This window comes from Geospiza fortis, unplaced genomic scaffold (assembly GCF_000277835.1).
Source record: "Geospiza fortis unplaced genomic scaffold, GeoFor_1.0 scaffold112, whole genome shotgun sequence".
Taxonomy (NCBI): domain Eukaryota; kingdom Metazoa; phylum Chordata; class Aves; order Passeriformes; family Thraupidae; genus Geospiza; species Geospiza fortis.
In genome coordinates this window covers 8,091,686-8,105,300 of record NW_005054298.1, presented here as the reverse complement: position 1 = coordinate 8,105,300, position 13,615 = coordinate 8,091,686, and the positions used below count along the sequence as shown (strand labels likewise).

At 41.3% G+C, this 13,615-nt stretch overlaps 1 protein-coding gene across 1 annotated transcript in view; it reads left to right on the top strand.

Moving 5' to 3' along the window:
- Positions 1–12,093, top strand: part of LOC115947751 (kalirin-like) — a 103,721-nt gene extending 91,628 nt beyond the window's left edge. The window contains exons 15-21 of the mRNA XM_031055875.1: positions 1–67; positions 1,137–1,187; positions 1,502–1,579; positions 2,452–2,637; positions 5,753–5,924; positions 9,800–10,038; positions 10,896–12,093. The exon at positions 1–67 is cut by the window's left edge and continues 6 nt beyond it. Coding sequence (XP_030911735.1) covers positions 1–67; positions 1,137–1,187; positions 1,502–1,579; positions 2,452–2,637; positions 5,753–5,924; positions 9,800–10,038; positions 10,896–11,147 — 1,045 coding nt within the window. The 3' untranslated portion in view covers positions 11,148–12,093. The remainder of the gene's footprint in view (positions 68–1,136; positions 1,188–1,501; positions 1,580–2,451; positions 2,638–5,752; positions 5,925–9,799; positions 10,039–10,895) is intronic.
- Positions 12,094–13,615: the final 1,522 nt, after the last annotated feature.

Below are 13,615 nucleotides of genomic sequence, written 5' to 3'. Positions count from 1 at the left end.
GCTGACCATCAGTGACTTTTTGATTAAACCCATTCAAAGAATAACTAAATACCAGCTTCTTCTCAAGGTGAGAGAAAAAATATAATTTGGATTTAACTCTAGTCTGCATGTTGCATTAGATACTGTTATTTTAAATCAGCCTTAGACTTAACTGAGGAATAAATATATCAAATTAGGAGAAAAGAGGTCTGCTCTCTGGGCATGCAGTGACAGAGGCCTGTGGAAAGTGTCCAGAGAGCAGGAGGCCACATCTGTGTGAGTAGTTTGTAATTTAGGATAGTAAACAGATTTTTTTTTAACTTTCTTTTGAAATTTTTTTATGGATGAGTACACTTCAAATAGGACTTTTCTTCCTCTGAAGTTTCAGAGCAAACTTTCGATTTTTTTTTAATTGGAACAAAGATACACAAGTGTACTGCTAAAGTCTGTCTTAGGTGCTGAATGGCATGCTTCTAGTAAATGCTATAGCCTCCATTTCTGAATATCTGTCTCCAAATTAGCTGAAGAAACTTATTTTCAGAATATTCTGTCGTCTTAAAATTTGGGGAGCTCACCACAATTTTTTTTCCCAAGGAGCCTGACCACTCTGGTTTATGCTGACTTATCCATAATGACAATTACTCCACTTTTGAAAATTCATCCCAAGGGGTCTGAAGCCAATATCTAAAATCAGGCACATCTGAGCCCACCCTGTAATCTCCAGCAGCACTGGGGTTTTGACCTGGTTTCTCCTCATTTTTGGACTGTACCCAGCAGGCTGCTATCAGCCCAGGTTTGAGAATTGCACACTAGCAAAGGCACAGTTGTGTGTTCCCCAAAATGCCAAAAGGAAAAGAAAAATCTTAATGTGTGTGTGTTTGTGTGGTCTCGTGGCTTAAGGCAGGGACCAAAGAAGCAATCCCAAGGTCTAACCCCAGCTTTGCCTTTTTTTCTGTGGTCTTCTCAACAACCATCCACGCCCCTTTTCCGTATTTCTAAAGTGGTTATGACATTCAGCAATCTCTCAAGATGAATTAATATTAGCAAGTTTCTTCTCAGAAAATCACATGCTGAATATGTCTTTTCCTTTTGAAACTGGTGACTTTTGTTCTCTCTTCCCTGAAGTGCCTTAATGCAAACCTTTCTGCTTTCTCCAGGACTTCCTGAGGTACAGTGAAAAAGCTGGTCTGGAGTGCTCCGAGATAGAGGTACATTTTCATGCCCTGGACAATAGGGCTAATGGGACTCTGTGTGGAGAAATGAAAACCCCAGTATTCCTTTGACAATAGCTGAAGATCCTGCTGGTATTCTAAATGTGGTATTTCTCTTAGCTTAAATCAGAACTAAAAGATGATGGTGCAGTCCTGCATTTTAGTCCTGCACCATCCTCTTTTAGATATCTATTCATCAGGGCCTTGCCATGAGCACAGCAATTGTGCTATTGAACTTCATTCTTTGACACTGTGCTCTCAGGAGCCCTCTGGTTCTCTTGTAATCATGCAACATCCTTTTTCCTCAACAGAAAGCAGTGGAATTAATGTGCCTTGTACCAAAACGTTGCAATGACATGATGAACCTGGGGCGCCTCCAAGGCTTTGAGGTATGCATTTGCATTCTTCTTATAATAATAACTAGGCAAGGAAAATTACTTTCTCTTTATATGATTGTCTCTACAGTCTACCCAAGCTACTTATCTAATGCTTGTTCTTTTGCAGTGCTGAGCTGCATACTTTGGTGAGGTTTCAGAGGTGGGGGAATGACACACCTCTCACTCTAAACTTGTGACAATTCATATTGTTTCTTCAAAATGTGAGGTCTGTAAAAGCTTCTGCAAGCTTTAATGAGACTTATTATATCTATTACCAGAGCAAAATAAGTGATGAACCAACCTGCCCTGCTTATTAGTAAGGTCACCTGGCATTATTAACATGTTAACAGCTCTCACCAAATTCAACAACATCCAAGACGAGACTTGGGAGTTACAACCACACAGGGTACAGCTTGTGGCTTGTAACTAAGCCAGTGTAGGCTTTGGGGAGAGCTCTTATCTCCAAAATGAATTAAGATTTGTCTTGGTGTCTTATGCACTGCAAACAGGTAGGTCCTGGCCTTTGCACATTCAGAGGTAATGTGTCAGTGACTGCTGGCTTAGGGCATAATGGGGAGCTCTTGGCTGGAGCACTACAGTAACATAATGGGAACAGGATTTGGAATTAAGTGTACAAAACTGTCTGCTTGAGACCTCTTGCTTTTGGTTTTATGTACTCAGTGGCAATGAGAGCAAGGAAAACCTATGTTGTTTGTCTTCAGCTGAGGTCAGGATTGCTGCTTTGTTAACTCAGAGGGGATATGATGTGTCTCAGTGAATGCAGGGCTGCCTGGAAAACTTGGGCTGCATGAAATAGAGCATATCAGCTAGTGGGATCACAGTGGGTCAGGGTTTGTAATGCTGGTGCCTTGTCTGCTTCCCAGGGCAAACTGACAGCTCAAGGCAAGCTGCTGCAGCAGGACACCTTCTACGTGACGGAGCAGGATTCCGGGGTGCAGTCCCGGCCCAAGGAGCGCAGGGTGTTTCTCTTTGAGCAAATAGTTATCTTCAGTGAGCTCCTTAGAAAAGGATCTCTAACTCCAGGCTACATGTTCAAGAAGAGCATAAAGGTAAGAAATGCAGAGGGAGAAGCATATTCTGTTTGATGGCCATGTAAGGTTGATCCTGTCGTAGGGGACAGCAATGTGCAGAAAACATTTGCATTTACCTTTCAGTGGATCAGAAACTGCTTGAGACCATCTCTAAGTAGACCACTGGGTGTCTAAATTTATTGGGTAATTTTTACAAGGAACACAGCCAGAGCAGATCCTCTATCATTCATAGCTCTGATTTAGCAAATACTGCTACCAAACCTGCAGGAGTCAAAGGACATTTACAATAGTCACTTTTATGCATGATCATAAAAGGTAAATGAAGGTACAGTAGTCAAAGGACATTTACAATAGTTGCTTTTATGCATGATCATAAAAGGTAAATGAAGATACAGTACCCAAAACAGTCATTTTAGGCCAAACTGTAAGTCAGTACCAACCCTTTAATACGATATTTCTGGAAATACTCTCCCTAATTTGGGTGAGGGCTCTTAGTACAAATTTGGATGTTGCAAGAATGTTTCAAAGACAAATAAAACCACACATAATTCTAAAAATAACAGCTGTGAGGAATTACAAAACCAGATAAACTATAAAGAGAGTTTTGAGAAATTATTTTTGGTTTTAAATAATCTGTCCAGATTACAGGGCTGGGGCTAAAAGTAAAAACTGAAAGTAACCAGTGGAAATACTTCTTTGTTTAACAAATGCAAAGTTAACCTGTGAAATGGTCAGTGAAAGTGAATGAGTGCTGCACATCTCCTGGTAGAACAGCCTTTGCTGTGCCTGCAGAAAGAGCAAAATCACTGATTCATTTGAATTTCTGGGTCATTCAAAGCTGAGAAACCAGTCTGGCACTGATTTCCTTTTCAAAGATACAGGTTAAGAGACATGGGGGAATGCATTGTGTTTGCTCTGAGTTTTAAATGGTGCATTAATGTGAAATAGAAGAGAACACTATCAGCTGAAATAATGCATATTAACATATATAACTAAACAAATTATGGTAAACAGCATATTTACTGAAATGAGGTTGTCTTCTTGGCTGATGGAAACAGCAGCATTTACTGAAAAGCCTATATCCATTTGCAAGTCAGTGTATTTTATCGTTTCTAACCAAATAATAGGCCATCAAGGGAAAACCCAAAGTGTACAAATAAACAATCATCTTCATTTAGATGATCAGCTTTGATTTTATCTTTTTTGCTGATTTAAATCATTATTAAAATTGGAGATGGAAATAGTATGAATCATTTTTACTTCAGTTTATTGTATATATAACAATGAGGCTTTTATCTGCAGGAAACAATTCCTGAATTGTATATTGTAGATAAAGAGAGAAAAATAAATCTCTCCTAATGTCAATAAAATTAGCTTGCCTCGAGGGTATGAGTTGCTTTTCTAGTTACACAGCCTACGAAAGGAATGCTGTTCCCACTGCCTGAGTTTAAAATTTTTGTATGATAATTTTCCAACCCCTTTTCTTCTGCTTGGCAAACAGCTCATTCTCCTGTTGAGTGTCTCCTGCAAGTGTGGGATCTCCTGTGGCTCCATGTGTGTCTCCCCCACCTCAGCATGGAGCTTGTGTGCCAGCAGCTCTCACACCCTCCCTCCCAGCCCCCACTTGAGCTTCTCAGTGCTTTTGCATCTGTCTGCTTCCCAGAGGGAGGAGCTGTGGCTCTCAATGGAGCAGGACCTTCCCCTGCCTCCCTGGGCCCTGAGCATCCCCACCTCACAGCGGGGCCTCCACCTGAGCCAGCACCACAGATCCCATTTCTTTCCTCTGTCACAGCCACAGAGCAAAGAGTGCATATGACTTCAAATGCAGCTGTTCTGGTCTGTCAGCAAGATGAGACTCACAGATGTTGTTCTCCGAGGTCTGTCACCCTCAAACTGTGACAGAAGCTTCAGCATCTTGTCCTGCATTAGCAAAGAACCCTTTTTTACACAATCAGGTCCTTAGTGTTGAGAAATTTCACATCCCTTCTCAGATACCGCTCAGTTGGATACCTTTCAGGCTCTCAAAATACCAAAGTGGAAGCCTTGATGAATGCATCTCCCTGAGACACAAATAGGGGGTTTGGGACTCTACACATCTTTTACCTGGAGTCATACCAGTGTTGGTTTGGCTATCAACCAGAGGAAAATGAGCTTAGATCAGGAGCAAGAGCACTGTCCATGCTCACCTGTGTGTCCTTGTCCTTGTCCTTTCATGTCCTCATGTCAGGGGAGTTCCTGCTTGTCACTGAACTTCACAGGGACCCCCAGGAGCAAAGGAAGATGCTAATTCCATCTTCCAGTTTGAATGCTGAACAATATTCTGATGTGGAGTGGATTTCCATACCTTGACAGATACTCAGAGCAATTAGAGATGGATTTCTTCTAGGGGACATTACTGCCTTGGTCTTCAGAGCTGTCTGCTTTTGAAGACACTCCCTCTCTTGTTTTTTTGGGAGGCTATGCCAACTTATTCTTGTTTACTACTCTAAGTATCTCAGGAAAAGCTGAAGTTATGAGTACACTTAAAACAGAAGCCTCCCAAGGGCAGGACAGCAGCCAAAATTCCCATCCATATGATTTCCAGAAAGAGTATCTGTGACTAGAGTCAAGTGAAGTGATTACACACAGATGACTCTAATCTGCTAGAAATAAGATCTGTTGGAGCATCACAGGAGAATTGCTCTTTTTTTCATTATATCCCTGTGCACAGTCTGTTCCATTTTTAAAATGCTCTAATGACTGAGACTTTCTTATCACAGGACAAGAAATATAAACACTTATTTAAATTGGAGGAATGATAGACTTTATTAACATATTAATAGGAACATTTTTGTCTGTTTATGGGTTTCGGTAAATTTAAAGGACATCAGTCAGGTTCTGTGTTACTTAAAATAGAAGTTGTAATTCAAGACAAGGCGGGTGGATGTCTGGTACATCTGTCAGAGCTTTATTAAGCATCATATTTAAGATTTAGATTTTTCTGGGTATATCTACATGAGACTGATTCTTCTTATTATGATCTAATGGTTTGTTATTGCACTTAATTATTTTCAGGAACATTTCACAACAGTTTTGATTCTTGTGTAATGTTAGCTCGTGCTCCCTGTTAAATGCTTACCTTGGCTTGTTTCAGATGAACTACCTTATCATTGAAGAAAACGTGGACAATGATCCCTGCAAGTTTGCTCTAATGAGCCGGGAAACATCAGAGAGAGTCATTTTGCAGGCAGCTAATCCAGAAATTAAACAAGCTTGGGTACAGGACATCAACCAGGTCCTGGACACACAGCGTGATTTCCTGAATGGTATGTACATGGTCTTTGCTCTGTTTCCCAAACTTTAATGCTAAATAGGATTTAGAATCTTCTTGTCCTTGTTTCTTCTGTGAGAAAATCATTGAGCCACTTCTGCATGTGTCCCTTAGGCTCATGTTCCTCAGGCCCCTCCGTGGGTGATGCTTTTGTACCGGGGTTTGCAGGGCTCTGTCACCTGTTGCTTTCCATTGTACAGTGAGATTTTAAATCTGAAGCCAGGTTTCCACTGTGTCTACACAGTATCTCTCATTTACTCAGAGCAAGGTTTATCCCCAGGAGCCTCCTGTTAGACATCCCTGTGTGCTACCAGCTGAGGATGTGAGGTGGGATGAAAGCTGCCCCACCATGCACCTCCCTACAGGTCCCAGCTCTGCAGGGCTGCAGCAGCTTTCAATTTAAAAAAAAAACAAAAAAAAAGGAAAGAGCAAGGAGGCAAGGGCATCCTTCTCCTAGGAACCATGGGAGCTGTGCATGAAAAGGGGCCTTTCCAAAGTATCAGCTTTGCTGTAGAAATTGATCTGAGGCGGTCTGAAATAATATTTCAAATTAAAGCTATGTTTCAAAAAAAAAACTCTCAAAAACAAGACACACACACAGCCAACAAAAGTGTGTCATTTGAAAATACAGAGGAATCAAATTCAGTTAACAATTTCAGCTTGTTCCTGGTCCTGAGTGGATAAGGGTAAGAGAAGGGAACAGGACAAGACAAAGAATCTAAAAATAGTACCTCTTTTGTTTGTTTGGAAGCAACAAAGTAGCTCTGGATGCCTCCAAGGTTGCTTTGCACTATTCATTGCATAACAGCTTATTTTATAGAGCTTATATTAGAATTCTATATTCAATAGCTTAATACATGTTCAATAATAAAACATATTTGCTTGAATCAAGATGTTTGGGCTTGGCACAATATGTTAGGTTTTGTGGTTTTTTTAGGGGAGTGAGTTTGGTTTTGTGGATTTTTTTGCAGCAAAATAGAGGTTCTTTCTTCAGATCACATCAAAGGTCCCCTTTTCTTCAGTGTGGAGGTTTTAAAAATTTTAATTCAGCTTAATTTTACTTTTCAGAAGTTAACTGGGAAGGGGTTACTGGGAAGCAAAAGTTGTTTGTGACAGTTCAGAATCTATGGCTGAGCTGAGAAAGGAAATGTATTTCACCCATGATGCCACAACTTGATACTGGGTTTTTGTGACTTGGAATAGAAATGGCCTCATACAACCATGGCAAAATGATTCCTTAAATACCCTGGTGATGAAGAGTCCAAGTGCTTCATTTTGACCAGTTGGTATCAAAACTTGATAGGTTTATGGCATGCAGTTTGCTTTGGAATTATTGGAATAAAAATAAGTTCCACTAATAGCTGCAGACTTTTTTTTTAAAGCCTTGTGACAGCTCTGCAGGCACTAATGCAGGGTTTTTCTGTCCCTTCCATATCTTTCTTGCTTGCTCTTTTTATTTTTTAAGTATTTCATCTTATTTTCGCAGGACTTACTGCCCTGTGAGCCTCTCTTTCTACTGAGACATCTTCACAGCCCCTATTCAGCCTATCTTCTATGAGGCCTGCAAGCAATTTGATGGGTTAGGAACATAATCATCACTATCTCTAAAGCCAAAGTAAAAATAGATTTCTATTAAAACACAAGCTTAAGGATTTACCTTAAAACTATAAATAAGATCCAAGAAAATGATACTGTATCTAGTAGAGCCTGTCCAGTCCAGAATATTTTAAGTGGCTTTTAGAATGTAATCTTATTAGGGCTGCCTAATCTTTAAATATGTTCTTTAGCTTTGCATTTCATTAAAGCAGATGTTTTCTGTCCTTAAAATCATATTAAATCCACACTGAGCCAATGCTGTGTAAACTTAATAACAAAATATTCCCCTTGAGTTCTTGCCCAAGCTGTCTCTGATTTTTCTCTCTTCACCAGGGAAGTCCTAAAGAGTTGGGGCTGTGTACAATGCAGGGGATTTGCATCTAAACTTCATTAATGTAAAAATGTTAAATTCAAGTTTTTCATTTTTTCAATGGAAAAGTAAAAGCTGCTAAACTTGAGAAACAGGCTGTGCATCAAATGATGGGCTGTTGTCATTGTTCTTTAAGAAGCAAGTGTAACAAAAGTCTGTCACTGCTGGACACGTTTCATAAGGAAAATTCCATCCATCTGTATTTTCTTTTAATCATGTTTTGTGGGGGGAATTTGAGAGAGAAAGAGAGCATGCAAGTAGATAGACACTGACTTTTGCCAGAAGCTCCTAAGAATACTGACAGATGTTGAACTGGAGGCTGGAAGCCAGGCATCACTGTGATAGTGCATGGTGGAATTAGCACTCAGAAATGGACACTCAGCTAAGTACCCTTTAAAAGTACTGGGTACAGTAGATTGTTTCAAGATAGATTGAGGAGTATCCATTCAGATCTTACTGATAACTACCTTGCAGCCTTATTTACTGTATACAGGAGAAAAATGTCACTCTCAAAATCATTGTCAAAGTTCTCCCCAGCCTTCCTTGCCCTCTGTGGCTGGTCTGCAGCAGGACCAAACCATTTTCAGCTGCAGCTGAGGTAAGCAAGTGAAACTGGCAGTCACTGTGGCATAAATACAATCTGCTTTTGTGACCAGGGTCAGGTTTTAGAGACAAGTAATCTTCCAGATTGCTACAGATCTGTGTCTGTGTCCTTTTGAAGATAATGGTGATCTGGCATCCTCCTTGATTGATTTTTTCCCAGTCATTTGTTCTTTAGTGATTTCTTGAGTTGTCCTGCCTTTCTCTGGAAGGGGAATGCTAGAGAGTGTGCTGTATGGTGCTGAGCTTTTCTGTTTTTCTTTCCTTTTCATTTTGTTGGGAAATACATTCCTTCTGTTGTGGTTCCCTGGTGGGGCTGATGCTGTGACATTATGTCCTCTGTCTGCCCCTTGCTAGACTAGTCTCTCTGCATTCCAGTAGGTTTAGTCTGATGCATGTACACAGTATTAACAGACTATAAATCATCATCAACATGACATGCAAAAAACCAAGCCCATAGGTCTGGGACTGGTAGCCTGAGCCCAGCAAATCTGCCCACTGCGAGTCCCAGCCCTGATCCCTTCTCCTCCAAACATAACAGATTATTTATTTCTTTATGGTCTGGAATTTTGTCCTACGATTTCCCAGTGCAAGCTCTCTCCATGACTATAAAATCTACTCTCACAAGCAGACTTTATTTTTTATGGCTTATGAAGCTGTTTAGTGTTGCCTGTTGGGTGTTTTCTGGAGAGGTTTGGACTGCTGGGATGAATGTCTTGGTGCCATCTATACTTCCTGACTTGCTGGCCAGTTCCAGCAGTTTCCTTGAACCAAAGCAGTTCATGTAGAAAGCACATTGAGAGCCAAGTTGCAGTGCATCACGTCCAAAGAGTTTTTAATAGTCACACTTTCTTGGGAATATGCAAATGAGACTTAGAGGTCTTGACCTGTGTTTTCTGATGTTAGCAAAATTCACTGCAAATGTGCTGTGTGCCTCTTAGTCAGGCTTTCATTTATTTTGACTACAGGATGTGATGAATTTGTGCAATTTCAAAGAAAATGAATGCAATTATGTATGCTGTCAATGGCAAACATTTTAGCCTGCTCACTGTGTAGGTCAGAGAAGCTGTTCTTCACATCAGCATGGAGCACTGTGTTCAGTCCATGCACAGCACAGTGTGAAGTGCTTGTGTCCTGTCCGGCCATGAACACACCCTGTGCTTCCATGGGCGGCATCTCCTGTTCCTGTTTGGTTTGCAGCGTATGAGTCTGTTGTGTTTGAACCATCCCACCTGCTGGAACACCTCTGCAGCCCCTGGCAGTGCTGTTGGGAGCAGGTGGCTGACTCCTGTCCTCTCTTGCAGCGCTGCAGTCGCCCATCGAGTACCAACGCAAGGAGAACAGCTCGGCGGTGCTGCGGCCCCAGGCTGGCAGGGTGCCCCAGCCCAACACCAGGCCCCATTCCTCTATTCCAGTGGGGTCTGAGAAGCCTTTGAAGGCTACAAGCCGTAACCCATCTCTCCCACCCCTGAAGATATCTACCTCTAATGGCAGCACAGGGTATGAGCACTCACAGCCCGGAGACAAGTATGAACAAAGCAAGGTACTGAGCTCATCTAATAAAACATGATCTCACAGCCCATTCCTTGTGCCACAGGTGATCCATGATGTTATCTTTAATTAGCAGCTAACCAGGTCAACAGGAATCGACATACTGAAGCAATGGGGTAACATGTGATTTAGGATTAAACAGCAAAAGCCCTGGCATCCACATGGATGACACTTCATCTGGGAAACAGAGACAGAGCCTGACCCTTAAGCACTGATCTCGATGTTTTTCAGGGCACTGTGCTTGCAGATCTGGTGAACTAGATATCCATTTCCAGTACTGGCAGAAGTAATATTCAGGCTTCTCTGGTAGCCATTAACCACCTATTCCTGAAAAAGTCTGTGGTAGGGAAGAGCTTAGACCTTTTCCCACATAACAGCTCACAGGGTGCCAGCTAAAGGTATAATTGGGGTACCGGTGTGCTGCACACAAACCACCAAAGAGTCAGTGGCCACCAACCGTGTTTGGACCCTGCTGCTGTCTGAGGTTGACCAAAGCCGCTTTCCATCTGACCTATATTTAACTGTGAGTATTCACTCAGCTTCATTTGTCTTTCTCCCCATTTGGCTCAGCACAGACCATTTATCTGTGACACCCCCGCAGATGAGAACACCCAGGGACACAGTCATGAGCAGCTTTGAAGTCTGATGTGAAATAGGAGACTGGTTTGTATTAGGTTACTGCCACCTTTCAGATCTTTAAAATCCTTTTCTGCCAATGTGAACTTCCAAGTATTTTGTGTCCTTTTCCCTGGTCTGGTTAGGCTGAACATGAAGTAGTGGGACTGCTGCCAGAAAGGGCAGGTTCCTCCGCGCCGGCCGCTCACGGGTTTGTGTTGTGTCCGTTTGCAGACTGATTTGGGAGGGTGCAATGGGACCTCTTCCATGGTGGTGATTAAAGATTACTATGCACTGAAGGAGGATGAGATCTGTGTGAATCAAGGAGAGGTGGTTCAGATCCTTGCTATCAACCAGCAGAACATGTTCCTGGTGTACCAGCCTGCAAGCGACCACTCTCCAGCTGCTGAAGGATGGATCCCTGGCAGTATCTTGGCTCCCCTCCCTAAATCCACTACAGATAATAGCGATGGAAGCATCAAGTAAGTGCCCTATTGGCTTCGCTGGGAGCACTATGTGGATTTTTTGAGGAAAATAAAATAAATGAATAAAAATAAACAAACCCAAATGGTAGGGAAATCCTGCTGATTTTTATCTACAGTGCCATTGGAACAAGCTGAGTGGTCAATCCGCAGCGTCGGGCAGCCATGGTGGATAGCTCGGGTTTTGCTTATTTTCATTTTGTGGGATTTTGTTTATACTTTGGAGAGAAATAAAACCATAGATGGTTAAAGATATGCTTTACGTGACACCATTTTACACCAACATGGACCTGCTTGGACTGGACTTATATTTATGTTGTATTAAGTTACTAATCTATATATTGGTTATAACAGCATCTAGATAAAAAAAAATCAAACACAAAAATCCAGACTCTGTGTTGGACTGAGGTTTGCTTCTCAAGGAGGAGAGATTTTGTTGTCTATGGCAATTTCCTTGTACAGCTTGTATCTTCTTTTTTTTTTCATTTGTTTTGGGTTTTTTTCTGTTTGCAGTAACTTTTGTAATATATTTTTTGGTTTGCAAGACCCCCATCCAAGTACATTCCTGTAAAAAGTATTTTGCACTATTTAAAAGAAAAGAAACTCACATTGATGAAGTCAGGTTGTGCAATATAATGAATAGTCGCAATGTTCATCATTGTACCTGTAATGTAACTAATTTTAAATGTACTATTTTAAATATGTAAAATAAATTTTCACTATGAGCATGTTTTAATGAGGTAAAAGAATTAGTTTGACCCTTTTTTTTTGTTTGATTTTGTTTTGTTTTGATTTTAATTTTGTTTATAATATTTTGTTGCTTATTTAACAAATGTGTGGATATATATTTTTCTTTTCTGATTTTTAGAAATTTGTCAGTCTGAAATGACTAATGCAAGGAAGTGGTTTTTTGGTATTAAATACAGAAGGTACAACCCTCTTTTCAGTAATACCTGTTGATTTCTTTTAACATCTAAAATGACTAGATGGTAATGCATGACGTATGCTACAAATTGTGTTACCTTACACAAATACCTCGAGGCGCAGAATTGAACACGAGAAAAGATTTTGTGACAGATTCACTAAAAATAATAACTTGATCTCTGGTGCCATTTCAGTTAAGAGAAATGATGACTTTACCTGTCAGTCAGTAATGAATGCTACCTGGAATTGCATGTTAAGCCAAAGGAATTGCTTGGCACATCTCTTGCACATCTGCTACAGCCATTCCCGGGTTCCTCTCTAGCCACAATTTGCAACCACGTGCCCTTAGAATCGTCCACGGTACCAGACTCCTGGTGAAGACTGATTTCATGGCAGCTGTACAGTAAAATTCTGCATCAAATTCTGTAGGCAGATGAATTGTGGCCAGGAAGGTGTAACAAAATTGAAAGACACATGAATTGCACTTCTTTCTTTCTCACTGCAGTGTGATTTAAAGTCCTAAGGGATGTTTTTGAGAGTCAAACTGCTAAAACAACCCTGAAAACAAAAAGATGCTTGAATAATAGGAATCCTATGAGTGAAAAACAACCTGGAGCTGTGCTATCTTCAACCCTATCTGGTCTGCCAGATCACAGTGACTACTTAGTTTAAGTAATAAAGCTGTTTCTTCTGTGGCAAATACAAAATATACGGTTGATCCAGCAGTGCTGGCACCATGAATTATTCACCTATATTCATTATATAGATCAGAGAGCCCCATCTGCCATGTTCTTATATATCCTAAAGGAAAACGTAACAGTCCTGAAGTGTTGGATAACTTCCCCTGCTGTGCAGTTCACATTTGACCTTGTCCAGAAACACCCAAATACCAGTCAGCACTTAGTGCCTGTCTGAGCCGTGCAGGGTGCTCTGGTGCTCCCTGTGCTCAGACACGACTACCCTTACAGGCTGAGTTAGTGCAGACTCTAATCCTGGTTGCAAAAACAGTTGTCATGCCCCGGTTCAGTCTGGTGGGTGTGGCAGGGTTTGCTTGTTCTTTACCTGAGCTATTGTACAGCTCCCATCAGGTGCTGAGGGAAGAGCAGGAAGCACGTAGGAGGCAGCCGCAGTGTTCATGGGGGAGCGTCGGCTGTGTGGGGCATCCTTTGGGTCCTACCTTGCTAACATACTGCGTTTTATTGGCATCACAGGTGATCCCTGGATTTCATACAACTTCCTTTGTAAAATGTGTCAAGGTACTGTAGACGTGACATGTGCCAAACATTGGGCTTAAACATGCAAATCAAATTTGCATGACTTAAAGGTGGGCAGATGCTTTGAACCTGGATCCCAGCTCATCACACTGCTGTTTTGAGAGCTTTATGCTTTGGACAACATACCCCTCCCCAAATTCCCCCCCAACCTGTCCACTATTTTAACCAAATGAAACCCATATCAAGAACTGGTTTGATTTTTTCTTATGTCCGCTTTGATATGCAATTCTCTTGTCAACACAGCATTGCTCTTACAATGGTGGATACTGTTCTT